Source organism: Triturus cristatus, chromosome 5_2, assembly GCF_964204655.1.
Source record: "Triturus cristatus chromosome 5_2, aTriCri1.1, whole genome shotgun sequence".
NCBI classification, from domain to species: domain Eukaryota; kingdom Metazoa; phylum Chordata; class Amphibia; order Caudata; family Salamandridae; genus Triturus; species Triturus cristatus.
The window spans coordinates 18,459,010-18,474,760 of NC_140588.1; the positions used below are offsets into that span (position 1 = coordinate 18,459,010).

General features: G+C 51.0%; 1 protein-coding gene across 1 annotated transcript in view; it reads right to left on the bottom strand.

The window, feature by feature from the left end:
- Positions 1-15,751, bottom strand: part of MARCHF6 (membrane associated ring-CH-type finger 6) — a 1,340,093-nt gene that overhangs the window by 244,835 nt on the left and 1,079,507 nt on the right. The window contains exon 22 of the mRNA XM_085606770.1: positions 10,922-11,056. Within this exon, the coding sequence (XP_085462896.1) occupies positions 10,922-11,056 (135 nt within the window). The remainder of the gene's footprint in view (positions 1-10,921; positions 11,057-15,751) is intronic.

Here is a 15,751-nt window from a genome sequence, read left to right on the forward strand (position 1 = left end):
ACTGAAACTTCAGGTCCCACTGCAGAGCCCGCATGCGCCGCCTGGCGTGATGCACTAGTAGGATGCAGGAGGCCATCAGCCCCAGAAGCCGCAACACTAGCCTGACCGAAACCCAGGATAGAGGCCGAAAGATGGGAATCAGGGCCTGTATATCCCGGACCCGCAGTTCCGGCGGATAGACCCGAAACTGCGCCGAATCGAGAACCGCTCCGATGAAGAGGAGCTTCTGAGAGGGACTCAAGTGTGACTTCGGCACGTTGATGGAAAATCCCAGCAAATGCAGGAGATCCGCCGTAGTCTGGAGGTGGGAGACGATTGTCTGGGGCGAGCCCGCCTTCAACAACCAGTCGTCGAGATAGGGGAAGACTGGAACCCCTGATCTGCGCAGATGAGCTGCGACCACCGCCATCACTTTCGTAAACACCCGAGGGGCACTGGTGAGGCCGAAGGGGAGCACGGTAAACTGAAAGTGCTCTTGGCCCACCGTGAACCGCAGGTAACGCCGGTGGGCCGGCTGGACGGGGAAGTGGAAATATGCGTCCTGCAAGTCCAACGCTACCATCCAGTCTCCAGGATCTAGGGCAGCTAGAACCTGAGCCAAAGTTAACATCTTGAACCTTTCCTTCCGGAGGAAGGCATTGACGTTCCGGAGGTCCAAGATAGGGCGTAGGCCCCCTGTGCCCTTCTTGGGAACCAGAAAGTAGTGGGAATAACAACCACGACCTACTTCTGGGCTCGGAACGCGCTCGACGGCCCCCTTGGCCAAGAGGGCCGAAACTTCCTCGTGGAGAAGATTCAAATGATCCCCCGAGATACTGTGGTGCTGCGGTGGCATGGCTGGAGGGGCCGTCTCAAAGGGGAGGGAGCAGCCCCTTCGGACGATTTGCAGCACCCACCTGTCCGATGTGATGGACCGCCAGTGGAGCAGGTGATGGCGAACTCTGCCGCCCACTGGCGTGGAATGGGCCTGAAAGCTCGGACTAGGAAGGCTTTGAGGCGGATGCTGCCGGGGTGGATGTGGGCTGACCTCGTCGTCCTCCATAACCGCCTCGGCGGAAACCACGTCCGCGACCGCACGCAGGTCGGTTCTGCGGCTGGTGGCTAGGCTTACGTGAGGAGGCTCCCCTTCCTTGGCCACGAAAGGGGCGAAAAGCGGAAGTTTGCGACCGCGGGGCCGAGAGGCCCAAGGACTTGGCCGTAGCCCGGGAGTCCTTAAAGCGAGCCAGCGCACTGTCCGCTTTCTCACCGAAAAGGCGAGTGCCATCAAAGGGCATGTCCATGAGGGTGCTCTGGACATCGCCCGAAAAGGACGTGGACCGCAGCCAGGCGTGACGTCTAAGGGCCACTGAGGTAGAAATCGCCCTACCCAGCGAGTCCGTAGTGTCAAGCCCACATCGGATAGCATGTCGCGCTGCATCCCTCCCATCGGCCAGAGCCTGGGTAAGTCGTGTCTGGACCTCCTCCGGACACAGGGGCAGCACGTCCTCCACCGTATCCCACAGAGAGTGGGAATAACGGTCCAAGAGGCAGGCGGTGTTCAAAGACCGCAGGCCCAAACTAAGGGAAGAGAACAGCTTTTTGCCAAACTGTTCCAGCCTCTTGGAATCCCGGTCCGGCGGAGCGGTCGGGAAGGAGGATTGGGAGGTAGAGGCCTGGATAACCAGTCTCTCGGGGGTAGGGAGTTGGGACAGAAAACTGGGGTCGCCCGGAGCAGGGCGGTGGCGCCTGGCGACGTTCCTGTCCACAGGAGGAACTGTGGAGGGCTTGGACCAGGTGCCCTGCAGAACGTCAGTGAGGGCCTCATTGAATGGCAGCAGAGGCTCAGTGGAGCTTGCTGCAGACTGAAGCACCTCAGTGAGGACGTTCGTCCTCACAGCCACGGCAGGCAGCTCGAGCCCAAGGGCTGCGGCCGCCTTGCGCAGCACCACAGAGAAAGCAGCACCCTCCTCCGAAGCCACAGTCGGAGGAGAGATGAATCCAGTGTCTGGATAGGTATCCAGGCCACTGGCCTCCCCCAGTTCATCTGCCCAGTCCTGTGACAGTTGAGCCTGAACGGCCATAGGATCCTCGGATCCCTCCCAGTTGTACCCATCATCCAATTCCTGGTATGCAGGAGGAAGGATCGGAGCCGGGCGATAGACAAAATGTGTCTCCAGCGGCGCCGAACGCGGCGTCCATCGACGCCGTATCGGCGCCGGGCCTGGAGTGGGACTGAACCGGGGCTCGACGGCGAGTGGAGTCGGCGTCGGAGGTGGTACCGGTGTCGACGCCGGCTGAGGAGGCGTGACGAGGTCGACCGTCGTCGGCGGGGACTCGGGAACGGGTCCCTCGGGCGCTTGCGGCGTCGAGGCCAGAGCCGTCAACGGCGCCGGGGCCGGAGCCACCGGCAGGCAAGGGTGCCCAGTCGGGTCCGCGGGGCCCGAAGGCGCGTCAGCGGGCGTCGATGGCGGAGCCAGGTTCCTCATGGCCGAGAGGAAGGCACTGACTTCCGCCGGCGTCGCGTCAGTCCCAGGGACCGGTGGGTATGGGGACTTGCACGGCGCCTGCGGCTCCGCCGGAGCCGCGGGGGTGGAACCACCCTGACCCTCGGCCGAGTTGCGCGACCGGCGAGGGGAGTCCGAAGAGCGGTGTCGCCTCTTGGACTTCTTGGAGTGCTTCGACTTACCCGAAGACTTGGATCCCGACGACCGATGATGACGTCGGCTGCGGCTCCGCGACCGATCCTTGGACCTCCTCCTGGACCGGGATCGAGAGGGGCGCGGAGCCGAGTGGCGAATCTCGAGAAGCTTACGGGACCGCTCCCGTCTAGCCTTCGAGGTCAGGGCCTTGCAGTCCGAACACAACTCCGCGTCGTGGTCGAGGCCCAAGCAGTAAAGGCACCGGCGGTGATGGTCCGTAACCGACATCAAGCGGCTACAGTCAGCACAGGCTTTAAAACCAGGCATCCTACCGGCACCGGAGTCGAGACAAGATCAAAAAGGATCGAAAAAGTTAGTCAAAAAGTGACTAAAGGGGTAGCTCTCCCGGATCTGCGCTTACTGGCGCGGAAAAAAGAAGAACTGACGTCAGCGCGCGAGGGCGGCTTCTAAGTACTCCGACGACGTCATTCCGGCGCACGACGCCGACGACGGACGCGGAGCCGCAGACGACGCCTAGCGACGCGCAAGGGGTATTGCTGACGAAAAATCTTCCGGATCCAGTCTGACGCCTGGGGATATTCTAAGGTGAGGAATCTAACTAACGTGTTTCTTTCAGATTTTGTAATTCACTCCACACTCTTTCCCCATTGCAGTTATATAACTTGACATGAAGTTGGTACCTCTGTCAGTTGGAACCTCCTCAGGGAAGCCCCCTCTGGAAACAAATGCCAAGAGGGCCCTGGCCACTACAGGAGCTGTAGTAGGTCTAAGGGGAATAGCTTCTGAGTATCTAGTGGTATGGTCACCACCACTAGAATATAACTGTGCCCAGATACAGTTTGAGGGTTCATGGGACAAACAATGTCAATTCCAACCCTCTCAAAGGCAACCCCAACCACTGGAAGTGGAATTAAGGGGGCCTTTGTAATGCCACCAGACTTACCACTGGCTTGGCAAGTGGCACAACAGTGACAAAACTCCTTGGTGTCTTCAGACATATGAGGCCAGTGAAAGTGAGGGGCACGCCTGTCCCAAGTCTTGCTTTGCCCTAAGTGTCCTGCCAGAGGAATCTCATGTGCAAGGGTGAGTAGGAACCCTCTAGACCTATGGGTATAACCAACCTCATGGTGGCACCAGGCTTGGGGTCTCTACCCTCTGAGTAAAGAAGTCCTTCATCCCAGTTGATGCAATGGGACCGATGATATTCCTTGTAGCCTCAGCAGGAGCCTGCAATCTGAGGGGTTCGAGAGAGGGGCAGGTTTGCTGCTCCAAACTCAAATCTGTTCTAAAAGGGCCCCCTGCCCCCAATAACTCAGCCTGATCAGGACCAAGTTCCTCTGAGGCAGTACCTTCACAGAGGCTAAGATCATCTCCCTCAAGAGACTGATCTTCACTCTGAGCCTGTGAGGAAGGCAACCCCTTACCCTTTCTGCTCCCTCTCTTGAAAGGTACCTGGTACATTGGTCCATGATCTGTTCAGTGGAAAGCTGCTCCCTTGTCACAGCAAACACACTTCCAGAGATGACCAACATTTCTGCATGAGTCCTGAACTTCACTTCAGCCCAGGCTGAAGTTTCTAGATCATTGCCAAATAAAAAATCTACAGGTAGGTCTGAAGACACCACAACCGTCTTAGGTCCAGTTACCCCTCCCCAGCCAAGATTCACAACTGCCAAGGAATGGTCAGTCCTGACATTGCTAGCATTAGTCACTTAGTACAATTATTCAAGTATGATATGGTCAGGAGACAAGATTCTCTGTCACCATAGTGACACTGGCACCTGTGTCACTGTAGGCCATGGCCTCTTTTCCATTTATCCAAGGCTGTTGCCTGTAATTGCCCTAGTTAGTGGGACTTACTAGTAAGGTGGCAATATCTATGCCACCATCACAGACCAACACAGCCTGAGCTGGAGTTCTGACTAAGTCAGAACCCACCTCAGAACTCAACGTTAACCCCACTAATCCCTTGTTTACTGTACCACTACTTGTGCTAGGGGGAGCAGTTGCCTTAGGGGCACTAGTGGTAGGAGAAGTCTCCTTGGCTTTTGGACAATCGCACAAGTTACTACTTGTGTATCGATATATCTGTAAGAGACATTAGTTAGTGATAGATTCCTTACCTTAGTACCTCCCCAGGCGTCAGACTGGATCCGGAAAGTTTTGCTAGCAGTACCCCTGCGCATCAGTAGGTGGTGTCGTGCGGCTCTGCGTCCGTCGCTGGTGTCGTCAGTGCTGAGATGACGTCACAGAGACTACTTAGGCGCCACCCATGCGCGCTGACGTCAGTTCTGTACACGACTTTCCGCGCCAGGAACGCAGAGCCATGCAAGAAACTGACCACTGGTGCCATGAAACTAGGGCCCTGAAAGGGATGACCTTAACCCTAGAAATCAGTTCGCAGAACGGGGAGGATAGGTGAGGCGGTAAGGAATCTATCACTAACTAATGTCTCTTACAGATATATCGTTACACAAGTAGTAACTTGTGCATCTGAAAGACACATTAGTGATAGATTCCTTACCTTAGAAAGATACCCCAGCAATACCAACCCCGGTGGTGGGTCTGCGAATAGATTTACACCAGAAAGTCACGGAGAACAGAACGGCCAAAGAAGCCATCTCTCCGGACCGGACTGTCAAGGCAGTAATGCTTGGTAAACGTGTGCAGCGAGGCCCACGTAGCTGCTTGACAAATGTCCTGCAAGGGGACGCCGCGTCCCAAGGCAGTAGTCGCTGCCGTCGCCCTGGTAGAATGGGCACACAGCCCCACAGGAGGCTCCTTCTTAGCCAACGAGTAACAGGCGTTGATGCACAGAACGACCCACCGAGAAATGGTCCGTTTGTGCACAGCCCGGCCTCTTTTGGCGCCCACGTAGCCAACAAAGAGCTGGTCATCCACCCGGAACTGTTGTGTGCACTTCAGGTAGAACGAGAGCACATGTTTTTGGTCCAGATGGTGGAGCCTCTCTTCCTCTTTGGAAGGATGCAGAGGCGGAAAGGTAGGCAGGCAAAGTGACAGTCTGACCGATGTGGCAGGGAGTGACAACCTTTGGCAAGAAAGAAGGACGGGTCCTTAAAACCACCTTGTCTGGATGAACAGAAAGGAAAGGAGGTTTAGAAGAAAGAGCCTGGAGCTCACTCACTCTTCTGGCAGAGGTGATAGCTACCAGGAAAGCTGTCTTGAGAGTGACAAGATGCAAAGGACAGGTATGAAGGGGCTCGAAGTGAGCGCACATCATATATGTCAGGACAAGGTTTAAGTCCCATTGAAGCATTATGAACGGCACGGGAGGAAACGTGTGCGTAATGCCTTTTAGGAAATGGATAACAACTGGGGACTTAAAAAGAGAAGGCTGATCTGGAAGCCGTAAAAAGGCGGAGATGGGCGAAAGATAACCTTTGCGAGTGCCCAGAGCAGAGCCCTGCTGGGCCAAAGAAAGAAGGAACAGAAGGACTTCGGAAAGAGGGGCAGAAAGGGGATCCACAGCCTTAGCTCTGCACCATGCCACAAACTTGTTCCATCTGCAGGCGTATACCGTGTTAGTGGAGGGACACCTGGCTGCCAGAATGATATCACAGACTTCGGAAGGAAGATCAAAAGCTGTCAACTGTCACCGCTCAAACTCCACGCATGGAGGTGGAGGCTGGGCAGGTTCGGGTGGAGGACCGTCCCCTGCTGCTGCGACAGAAGATCCTCCCGTAGAGGGAGTCGGATCGGGGGATCGATCGCCATGCTGAGCAGCTCAGGATACCAGTATCTTCGTGCCCAATCCAGAGCCACAAGGATGACTTGGACCCATTTGTGCTGAATCTTCTTCAGCACTCTGGGCAGAAGTGGTATAGGCAGAAAGGCGTACAACAGGTCTCTACCCACTGCTGAAAGAGACCTTGCGCCACGTCAGAGTTCAGACGCCATTCGTGATCCATCAAGCACCAGCGGCTGAGTTTGTCCGCCCTGGCGTTCAGAGAACCCGCCAGGTGTTGAACCACCAAGGTAATGCCTTGATGTTCCAGCCATGTCCAGAGGCGCAGAGCCTCCTGACATAGGGTCCAGGACCCCACCCCGCCCTGTTTGTTACCGAATGGCGGTGGAGTTGTCCGTGAACACATGCACCACACTTCCCCGGACAGAGGAAAGGAATGCCTTCAGTGCAAGTCGGATCGCCCGAAGCTCCAAAAGGTTGATGTGGAGCCGGGACTCCGCCAGAGACCAGAGTCCTCTGATCTCCGCCTCTCCCAAATAGCCTCCCCATCCCAGGAGGGATGCATCTGTCACCACTGTGTGCTCCGGTTGAGGAAGGGAGAGGGATCTGCCATTGACCCAATCGCGATTCGTGAGCCACCACTGCAATTGTCGTGCGGTGCCCTCCGAGATCTGGACATGATCGGACAGGATGCCCGGATGCTGCGCCCACTGGAGTTTCAGGTCCCACTGCAGAGCCCGCATGTGCCATTGGGCATGTTGCACTAGCAGGATGCAGGAGGCCATCAGGCCCAGGAGCCGGAGGGTCATCCTGACTGAAACCCGGGAAAGTGGCAGAAAGAGCGGAATCATAGCCAGAATATCCCGACTCGCTGCTCGGGAGGATAAACCCGAAACAGCGTCGAATCTAGAACCGCTCCGATGAAGGGGAGCTTCTGAGAGGGACTCGGGTGCGACTTCGGCACGTTGATGGAGAACCGCCATCACCTTTGTGAACACTCGAGGGGTGCTGGTGCAGGAGGCCATGAGGCCCAGCAGCCTCAGGGTCAGTCGGACCGAAACCCGGGATAGAGGCTGAAAGATTGGAATCATAGCTGAAATATCCCGGAGTCGCTGTTCGGGAGGATAAACCCGAAACCGTGTCGTGTCCAGAGCCCTTCCGATGAAGAGGAGCTTCCGAGAGGGAATCAGGTGTGACTTCGGCACATAGATGGAGAACCCCAGCAAATGTAGGAGGTCAACCGTAGTCTGGAGGTGGGAGACGACTGCGTGGGGCGAGCCCGCCTTCAACAGCCAGTCACCGAGATAGGGGGAAGACTGGACCCCTGATATGCGCAGATGAGCTGCAACCACCGCCATCACTTACGTGAACACCCGAGGGGCACTGGTAAGGCCAAAGGGGAGCCCGGTAAACAAAGTGTTTGTGGCCTACCGTGAACTGTGGGTAACGCCGATGCTGTAATAACATGTTATTTACACCGGCCCGTACAGTCAGAGAAGAGATAGTATGGCCTTCAATAGCTATTTTTAACAGGAACTTTGATAAGTTGAACGGACTGAAAGCCTTATTGTTTCAGAAGAAGGTTTCTTTAAAATCTGCTTGAGAGACGTTTGATCTCCAAGTTGCAAGCGCTTCCTCTGAAATACAATCGCTACTACACACTAACCTCCCTCAACATTTAGGAGAATTTGTGCACCGCATATTTAATGCATCTAATACTGCAGGAGTAGTACACTTTTTAAAAGCAATTGGGTCTGGCTTTGTCAGCACGTTCCAGACTGTGTTTGGAGTGTTTCCATCCTTTATACACTTCCTGTTTTTTAGCGATTTTGGAGGCATACCGCTTGTGTTACTCGGGATTGTTGGGTTTTGGTCGTATTTTCGTTGGAAACATCGTCTGCGGAAGCTGGTTCCATTATGGTTCCTAGAGACTCTCGGAATATGTAAACATTCACGGAGCATCCTGAATTTAAATTCAGCATCTTTTGTTATTTTAAATTGCTTTTATGCATTTATAGTTTGCATGTTTTTAATTGGTATTTCCTTTTAAATGCAATTTGGCTTTAATTTTGCTTCAGTATTAAAGTACATTATGATTTTTTTAAAACATTTTGGGCTTACACATACATTAGGTTTAATTTCTAGATATGCCTTTAAGTTTAGATTGAAGTACAAGTCTCGCCCAACAGCTAAGGAGTGGGTGTTGTGGGGTTCAACAGGGCCTGTGCACAAAAGCGAGCATCTTGATTTTCACTGTCTAAAAAGATGTCAACTTAAAACATGCCTTTTTACATGCTTTGCATGTACATAATATACTCAGTGTTCAGTTTGAAAGCACATTTCTTCGCAAGCATTTTATCATGACACTTGTACACTCTGTTCAAGACTACAACAACACTGAGCATGCTGCCCTTGCGTTTTGTTGTACGTTTGGAGACAACTCTGAATTGGAAAGACAAAAACATACATCAGCATTGCACGTCTGACAGTGCAGATGGAACCAGGCTTTCATTATACAAACTGCCACTGAGCCACGTTCCTCAGAGGAGCACTTCGATGTATTATCAGCAACGTTCGCCCGTAACGGAGATCCAGCCCTGCTGACTTCAATCCCTATACTGCAAAGTGTGGCGGATCTGTTTAACACCGGATTGGTTTCCTGATGCATCACACACAGGTAATAGGGAGTTAGGTTGCTCCAAGCAATCTGTCAGAATGCATTCTTACTATGCTATCTATATTATATAGGTAATATTAGGTAGGAATATAATAATAATGCATATGATCAGTGGAAAGTTATGATGGTTGAATTAGTCTGTTTCACCATTCTTGTCATGCTGTTAAAAATGCTTTGTTTCATTCTGCTACTAATTGCAGCTTATTTATTTTACACAAGAATACAATTGCTTCAAAACAGGTTTGAAATGCCAATTTGCCTAATTCTTGTGCCTCTCTTTGGACATGCCTAAGTAACAAAGAAAGGCTAAATCTGTTTCAACTATTTCCTTGGGGGAATTAGAGTGGTCAGGTTCTGGGGTTGCAGACACTATCAAATACGTTAGGGGTCCAGCTGGCGCACTGTGAGCTAGTCAGTAATTGGGTTAACATACTCTGATTATATGAGTGGACTTAGTCCCAATATTTTGGTGTTTATGTTGTCCAGAAGCAAAGTCCTACTTAATTAGTAGGAACCATATGACAGAAGAAGCGCTTAGGCTCTGCAAATCCTTTCAGAAGCAGCGGAGCCTCGCATCGCCACCTACTTATGCGAAGAGGTACTGCTTAAAGTTTCCGGAATCTACAGTTAGAAGTCTCTATCAGAAAGTCTATGCACACCATAAGACCAGTGTAGGCAAGTTTGCAGAACCAGGATGAAAATATTGAGTCCTCCTCCAAAAATATAATTGTTGCCAAAGCTCTGTCTATTCTTTGATTCATTGCCTTAAGGCGCTTTTAGGCTTCCAAATCTCAGTCCATTGGATAAACTAGGCCATTGACTAACTTTAAGGAGTATTAGCACATGGGTCTCCACAGTGTAGTTGGGGTGCTGCTGGTAGCTCCCCAGCTCCCTAGAAATAGTTCCAGGAAGTAAAGAGAAACCTAGTGCATTACTCAGATAGTATGGGCAAATGGTACAAGGCAATGCTGATCATCTCCAGATACTAACAGTGGCAATCAGCCAAATCAATAACAGGTCACCATGCTAACACACAAGCACACAATACAAAAGCCTAGGAAAGTTGTATGGAAATGAGTTAGGTTACAGCGCCACCTTTATCAGTGCAACTGAGTGCAAACACTTGGCCAGGAATGAAGAATGCCAACAATAGCAAGAGGAGAGTTGCTTGATTGTGGTCCTACAGGTGAAAGGGTGGAAATGTGTGAGCCATAGGCGTGGGCAAGTTAGAAGGTTCGGAAAGCAGGATTGATAAGGAGCTGAAATCAGTAAGATCCTTTTTTGGTTGGGAAGGGAGGCAGGGGACTGGTGGGTGTCGCTGCAAGTGTGTGTGTTTTGTTAACTGTGCATGCATCATTATCAATAGTGTGTGCGCACATGCATGTCTGGTGTTATGTCCTTAAATGGTAGATCTACTTCTCTGGAAGCAATCCCTAGGTCTAGTGTCTGGGACTACCAGCAGTTTCTAGTGACAACCCCAATCACCAATCATAATTAGTTCCCTTCTCACAAATTGCAGTGACAACTTCTATATGCCAGGTAAATGAGATAAACATAAAACAAATAATGTATGCTTCAACAGCCTTCAGTACCAATATATTAAAATAATTTACAAAACAACAAGCTGACGGTCTACTAGGGTGCACAGAAAACTCTACAATAAGAAATTGACAGAAATATTTACTTTCTTTACTGTTTAGATAGTAACAGCATTAAAACAAGGCACATTTCAAGATGCTGTTACACTATTTCTAATGTAAAATATATATCAATAGCCATTCTTCATTATTCCTTGATTTATTTTAAGTTTGCTGCTTTACATTCATATTTAGTTTCTTTTTTTCTATTCTGAGATTTTATAGATGTATACTCAAGACAGTTTGATTCTTGATAACTCACCTGCCATGGGTAAAATAAAGGTGTCTGATCCAATGGCACCCTCAGAGGAGCAACTATTACCAACTCAAACAGAAGTCCAAGTAGAAGTGGTATTACTCCAGCCAGAAGCAGAGCTACTATCAGTGTCTTCATTATCTAAATAGAAATAGGTTATTATGAATAAAACTGTACAATAAATTGAGGAACACATTTAATCAACTAAATTTGGAGCACCATCATGTTTAAAATCTGTTTTTGTCTCTAGACAATACCCATGTCAAAGGTATAAATTAAACTTAATGTTCTAAATGTGCCTTTAACTAACAAGCACTGGAAAAGCCATTAGATCTCACTCATTAAGCTATTTGCTTTGACAATCATTTGTATCATGCTGAGATGGTAGTCCAGAATCTTGGAACAGTAAGTTAAAGTAGAACAAAAATTCCTACTGGCGAACATACATGCATATACATGGCAGCAATAATGGAATTACTGTTTTAGAGCAAAAGAAAACTTATTCCAAGATGGCAGCCATGCATGCACCCTAATGCAACCATCTTCAAATGCTTTCTTATGCTTTAAAAAGAATCACTGACGTATACAAAATCCTGATGGATAGAATGCTTGAACTACTCTAGGCCACATCCCAGCCCATTATTTGCATAACATGCCACCATAGTTTGGACCAAGCCACATGCAAATGAGTCTTGACCCTGCTCCAATGGGAACAGTCCAGCTCTAACTACCAGGCTAGGTCCTCCCTGAATCAGAACACAAGCAACTCAAGACATGTTTCCCCCTTATTATGGCTTGTCCGTCTGGCATAGCTTTGGTTCCAGTGTCTCAGTCTACACATGACCACTGTCTGGGCATATCTGTCCCACCTAGGGCAACACTCTGAATAAGAAAGAAAAAAAAGAAAAGGGGGCGGAAAGCTTTAATTAATGTCAGCCACTGGCAAACACTCTCTGCCGCATCCAAGCCCATCTTTAATTTGCAGACCATGACACATCTGTTTGGGATACTACCAAGTGCAAATCAGTATTGACCCTTCTCCAATGGGAACAGTCCAGCCAAAATGGCCAGGCTAGGTTCTCCCTGAACCAGGACACAAGCAACCCAAGAACAGTTTTGCCCTTATCTCTGCCACAGCCAATCGCTATTTTGCGTATACTGCCACATGAAAATCAGTATTGACCCTGCTCCAATGGGAACAGTACAGCCCTAACTGCTAAGGTAGGTCCTCCCTGAACCAGGACACAAGCAACCCAAGATCGATTAAGCCCTTATTAGGGCTCATCAGTCAGGTATAGCTTTGGTTCTTGTGAGACAGTGTGCACGGAACCAGTCTGGACACACCTGGCCCAACTAGAGCGACATACCAAAGTATACAAAAAACCGATGGATGGAATGCTTGAATTAATCAGCTGGTAATTACTCAGACCGCATTCCAGTCCATGGTTATTTTGCACACCTTGCCACCTCAGCCTGGACACAGCCATATACAGATCTATCTTGACCCTGCTCCAAAATCATGCCACAATTGTCAACATGCATGTGTATGCATGTGGGGGCCATATTGCCTGCAGTCCCTTATTTAGTTACTAGATGTCCATCAAGTCAGACGCAAGTCCCTTCTGTAGCATGCTGAAGGACCATAGACCCTTTCTTGAGTGTATGGACCAGATGATGGACTGGCATGGGTAGCATACAAGTTGGCATCAGCCACTGCATGGCTGTGATGCAAGGCTGAATCACCTGGCACATGGCTCTGATGCAGAGCCACATGTCTGCAGTGGTGTAATGCAATATGATGGGGGTCACCCTGTGAAATGTGATGATGGCGCACCCTGCGTCTCCATATCTTGCAAATATTCATTGGTCTTGGGCTGAATAAAGGCCAATGGAACAGGTAGGGCGTAGGGCGACCCACTTCAACTGAAAAGTGCTGTTACACTCCTGCATGCCTCATATGCAGAATGCAGCTTACTGTCACTGGTAGAAAATCAGACCGTTTCCTGAAGTTATTACATGCTGATGCTTATACAGGTAACCAGGGTACCGCAACAGAAAGGAAGGGCACTGACATATAGACAGGTGTTAACAAAGTAAGCTCATATAACCCAGTAGATGGACAGACAGCAGGGAGGGACTGCTCAGAATCGTGATCATAGAGAGCAGGGGATTAACCGCAAGCAAATATTATGAAAGCACTTAGAAATGAAAAACATCATATACAAATTGTGTTATAAATGCACAAATTACTACTTGTGTAACGATATATCTGTAAGAGACATTAGTTAGTGATAGATTCCTTACCTTAGAATATTCTCCAGGCGTCAATCTGGATCCGGAAAGTTTTCTGCTTAGCAGTACCCCTGCGCGCCAGTAGGTGGCGCCGTGCAGCTCCGCGCCCGTCACTGGCGTCGTGCACACCGGGACGACGTTACAGGGACTACTTAGGCGCCACCCATGCGCGCTGATGTCAGTTCTGTACACAACTTTCCACGCCGAAACGCTGAGACATGCGAGAAACTGACCTTTGGTGCATAAAACTAGGGCCCTAAAAGGGGATGACCTTAACCCTAGTAATCAGTTTGAAGAACGGGGAGGATGGGTGGGGCGGTAAGGAATCTATCACTAACTAATGTCTCTTACAGATATATCGTTACACAAGTGCATCTGAAAGAGACACGTTAGTGATAGATTCCTTACCTTAGAGTAGATACCCCAGCAATACCAACCCGAGTGGTGGGTCTGCGAACAAGATTACACCAGAAAGTTACGGAGCACAGAACGGCCAAAGAAGCCGTCTCTCCGGACCGGACTGTCAAGGCAGTAGTGCTTGGTAAACGTGTGCAGCGAGGCCCACGTAGCTGCCTAACAAATATCCTACAAGGGGACACCGCGTCTCAAGGCAATAGTGGCTGCAGTTGCCCTGGTCGAATGGGCACGCAGACACACAGGAGGCTCTTTCTTGGCCAAGGAGTAACATGCTTTGATGCACAGAACGACCCACCCGGAGATGGTCCGTTTGCGCACCGCCCAACCTCTTTTGGCGCCCACGTAGACAACAAAGAGCTGATCATCCACCCGGAACTGCTGTGTACGCTGCAGATAGAATGCAAACGCACGGTGGAGCCACTCCTCTTCCCGTCAAGCATGCGGAGGCGGAAAAAAGGTGGGCAAAGTGATGGTCTGCCCGATGTGGAAGGGTGCGACAACCTTTGGCAAGAAAGAAGGACGTGTCCTCAGAACCACCTTGTCCGGATGAACAGAAAGGAAAGGAGGTTTGGAAGAAAGAGCCTGGAGCTCACTCACTCTCCTGGCAGAGCTCATAGCTACGAGGAAAGCCGTCTTGAGAGTAAGAAGACGTAAGGGACAGTTATGAAGGGGCTCAAAGGGAGCGCACATCAGAAAAGTCAAGACAAGATTCAAGTCCCACTGAGGCATTATGAAGGGCACAGGTGGGAACGTATGCGTAATGCCCTTAAGAAAATGGTTAACAACCGGGGACTTAAAAAGAGAAGGCTGATCAGGAAACCGTAGGAAGGCAGAGATAGCCGAAAGATAACCTTTAAGAGTGCCCAGAGCAGAGCCCTGCTGGGCCAAAGCGAGAAGGAACAGGAGAACCTCAGAAAGAGGATCCACAGTCTTAGCTGTGCACCATGCCACAAATCTGTTCCACCGACAGGCGTACACCGTTTTAGTGGAGGGATGCCTGGCTGCCAAGATGAAATCACAGACTTCAGGAGGAAGATCGAAAGGTGTCAACTGTCGCCGCTCAATCTCCAAGCATGGAGGTGGAGACTTGACCGGTTCGGGTGGAGGACCGTCCCCTGCTGCTGCGACAGAAGATCCTCCCGAAGAGGCAGTCGGAGCGGGGGATCGATGCTCATACTGAGTAGCTCGGGATACCATACTCTTGGAGCCCAGTCCGGAGCCACAAGAATGACTTGGGCCCGGTCGCGCCTGATCTTCTTCAGCACTCTGGGTAGAAGTGGTATAGGCGGAAAGGCGTACAACAGACCGCAGCTCCACTCGAGACAAAAAGCGTCTCCGAGCAAGTGCCGCCTTGGAAATTCCAACGCGCAGAACTGATGACATTGCGCGTTCTCTTCGGTGGCGAATAGATCTAACCAAGGCTCTCCCCATTGCAGAAAGAGACCTTGCGCCACGTCCATGTTCAAACGCCACTCGTGATCCACCATGCACTGGCGGCTGAGTTCATCCGTCCTGGCGTTCAGAGAACCTGCCAGGTGTTGAACCACCAAGGTAATGCCTTGATGTCCCAGCCACGTCCAGAGGCGCAGAGCCTCCTGGACAAAGGGTCCATGACCCCACCCCGCCCTGTTTGTTGCAATACCACATGGCGTTGGTGTTGTCCGTGAACACCCGCACTACACTTCCCCGGACAGAGGGAAGGAATGCTTTCAGTGCAAGTCGGATCGCCCGCAGCTCCAGAAGGTTGACATGGAGCCGGGACTCCGCCGGAGACCAGAAGCCTCTGATCTCTGCCTCTCCCATGTGGCCTCCCCAGCCCAAGAGGGATGTATCCGTCACTACCGTGTGCTCCGGTTGGGGAAGGGAGAGGGATCTGCCATTGACCCAATCGCGATTTGTGAGCGACCACTGCAATTGCCGTGCAGTGCCATCCGAGATCTGGACATGATCGGACAGGTTGCCCTGATGCTGCGCCCACTGGAACTTCAGGCCGCACTGCAGAGCCCGCATATGCCATCTGCCATGCGGCACCAGCAGGATGCAAGAGGCCATCAGGTCCAGAAGCCGGAGGGACATCCTGACTGAAACCCGGGATAGAGGTAGAAAGAGCGGAACCATAGCCCGAAT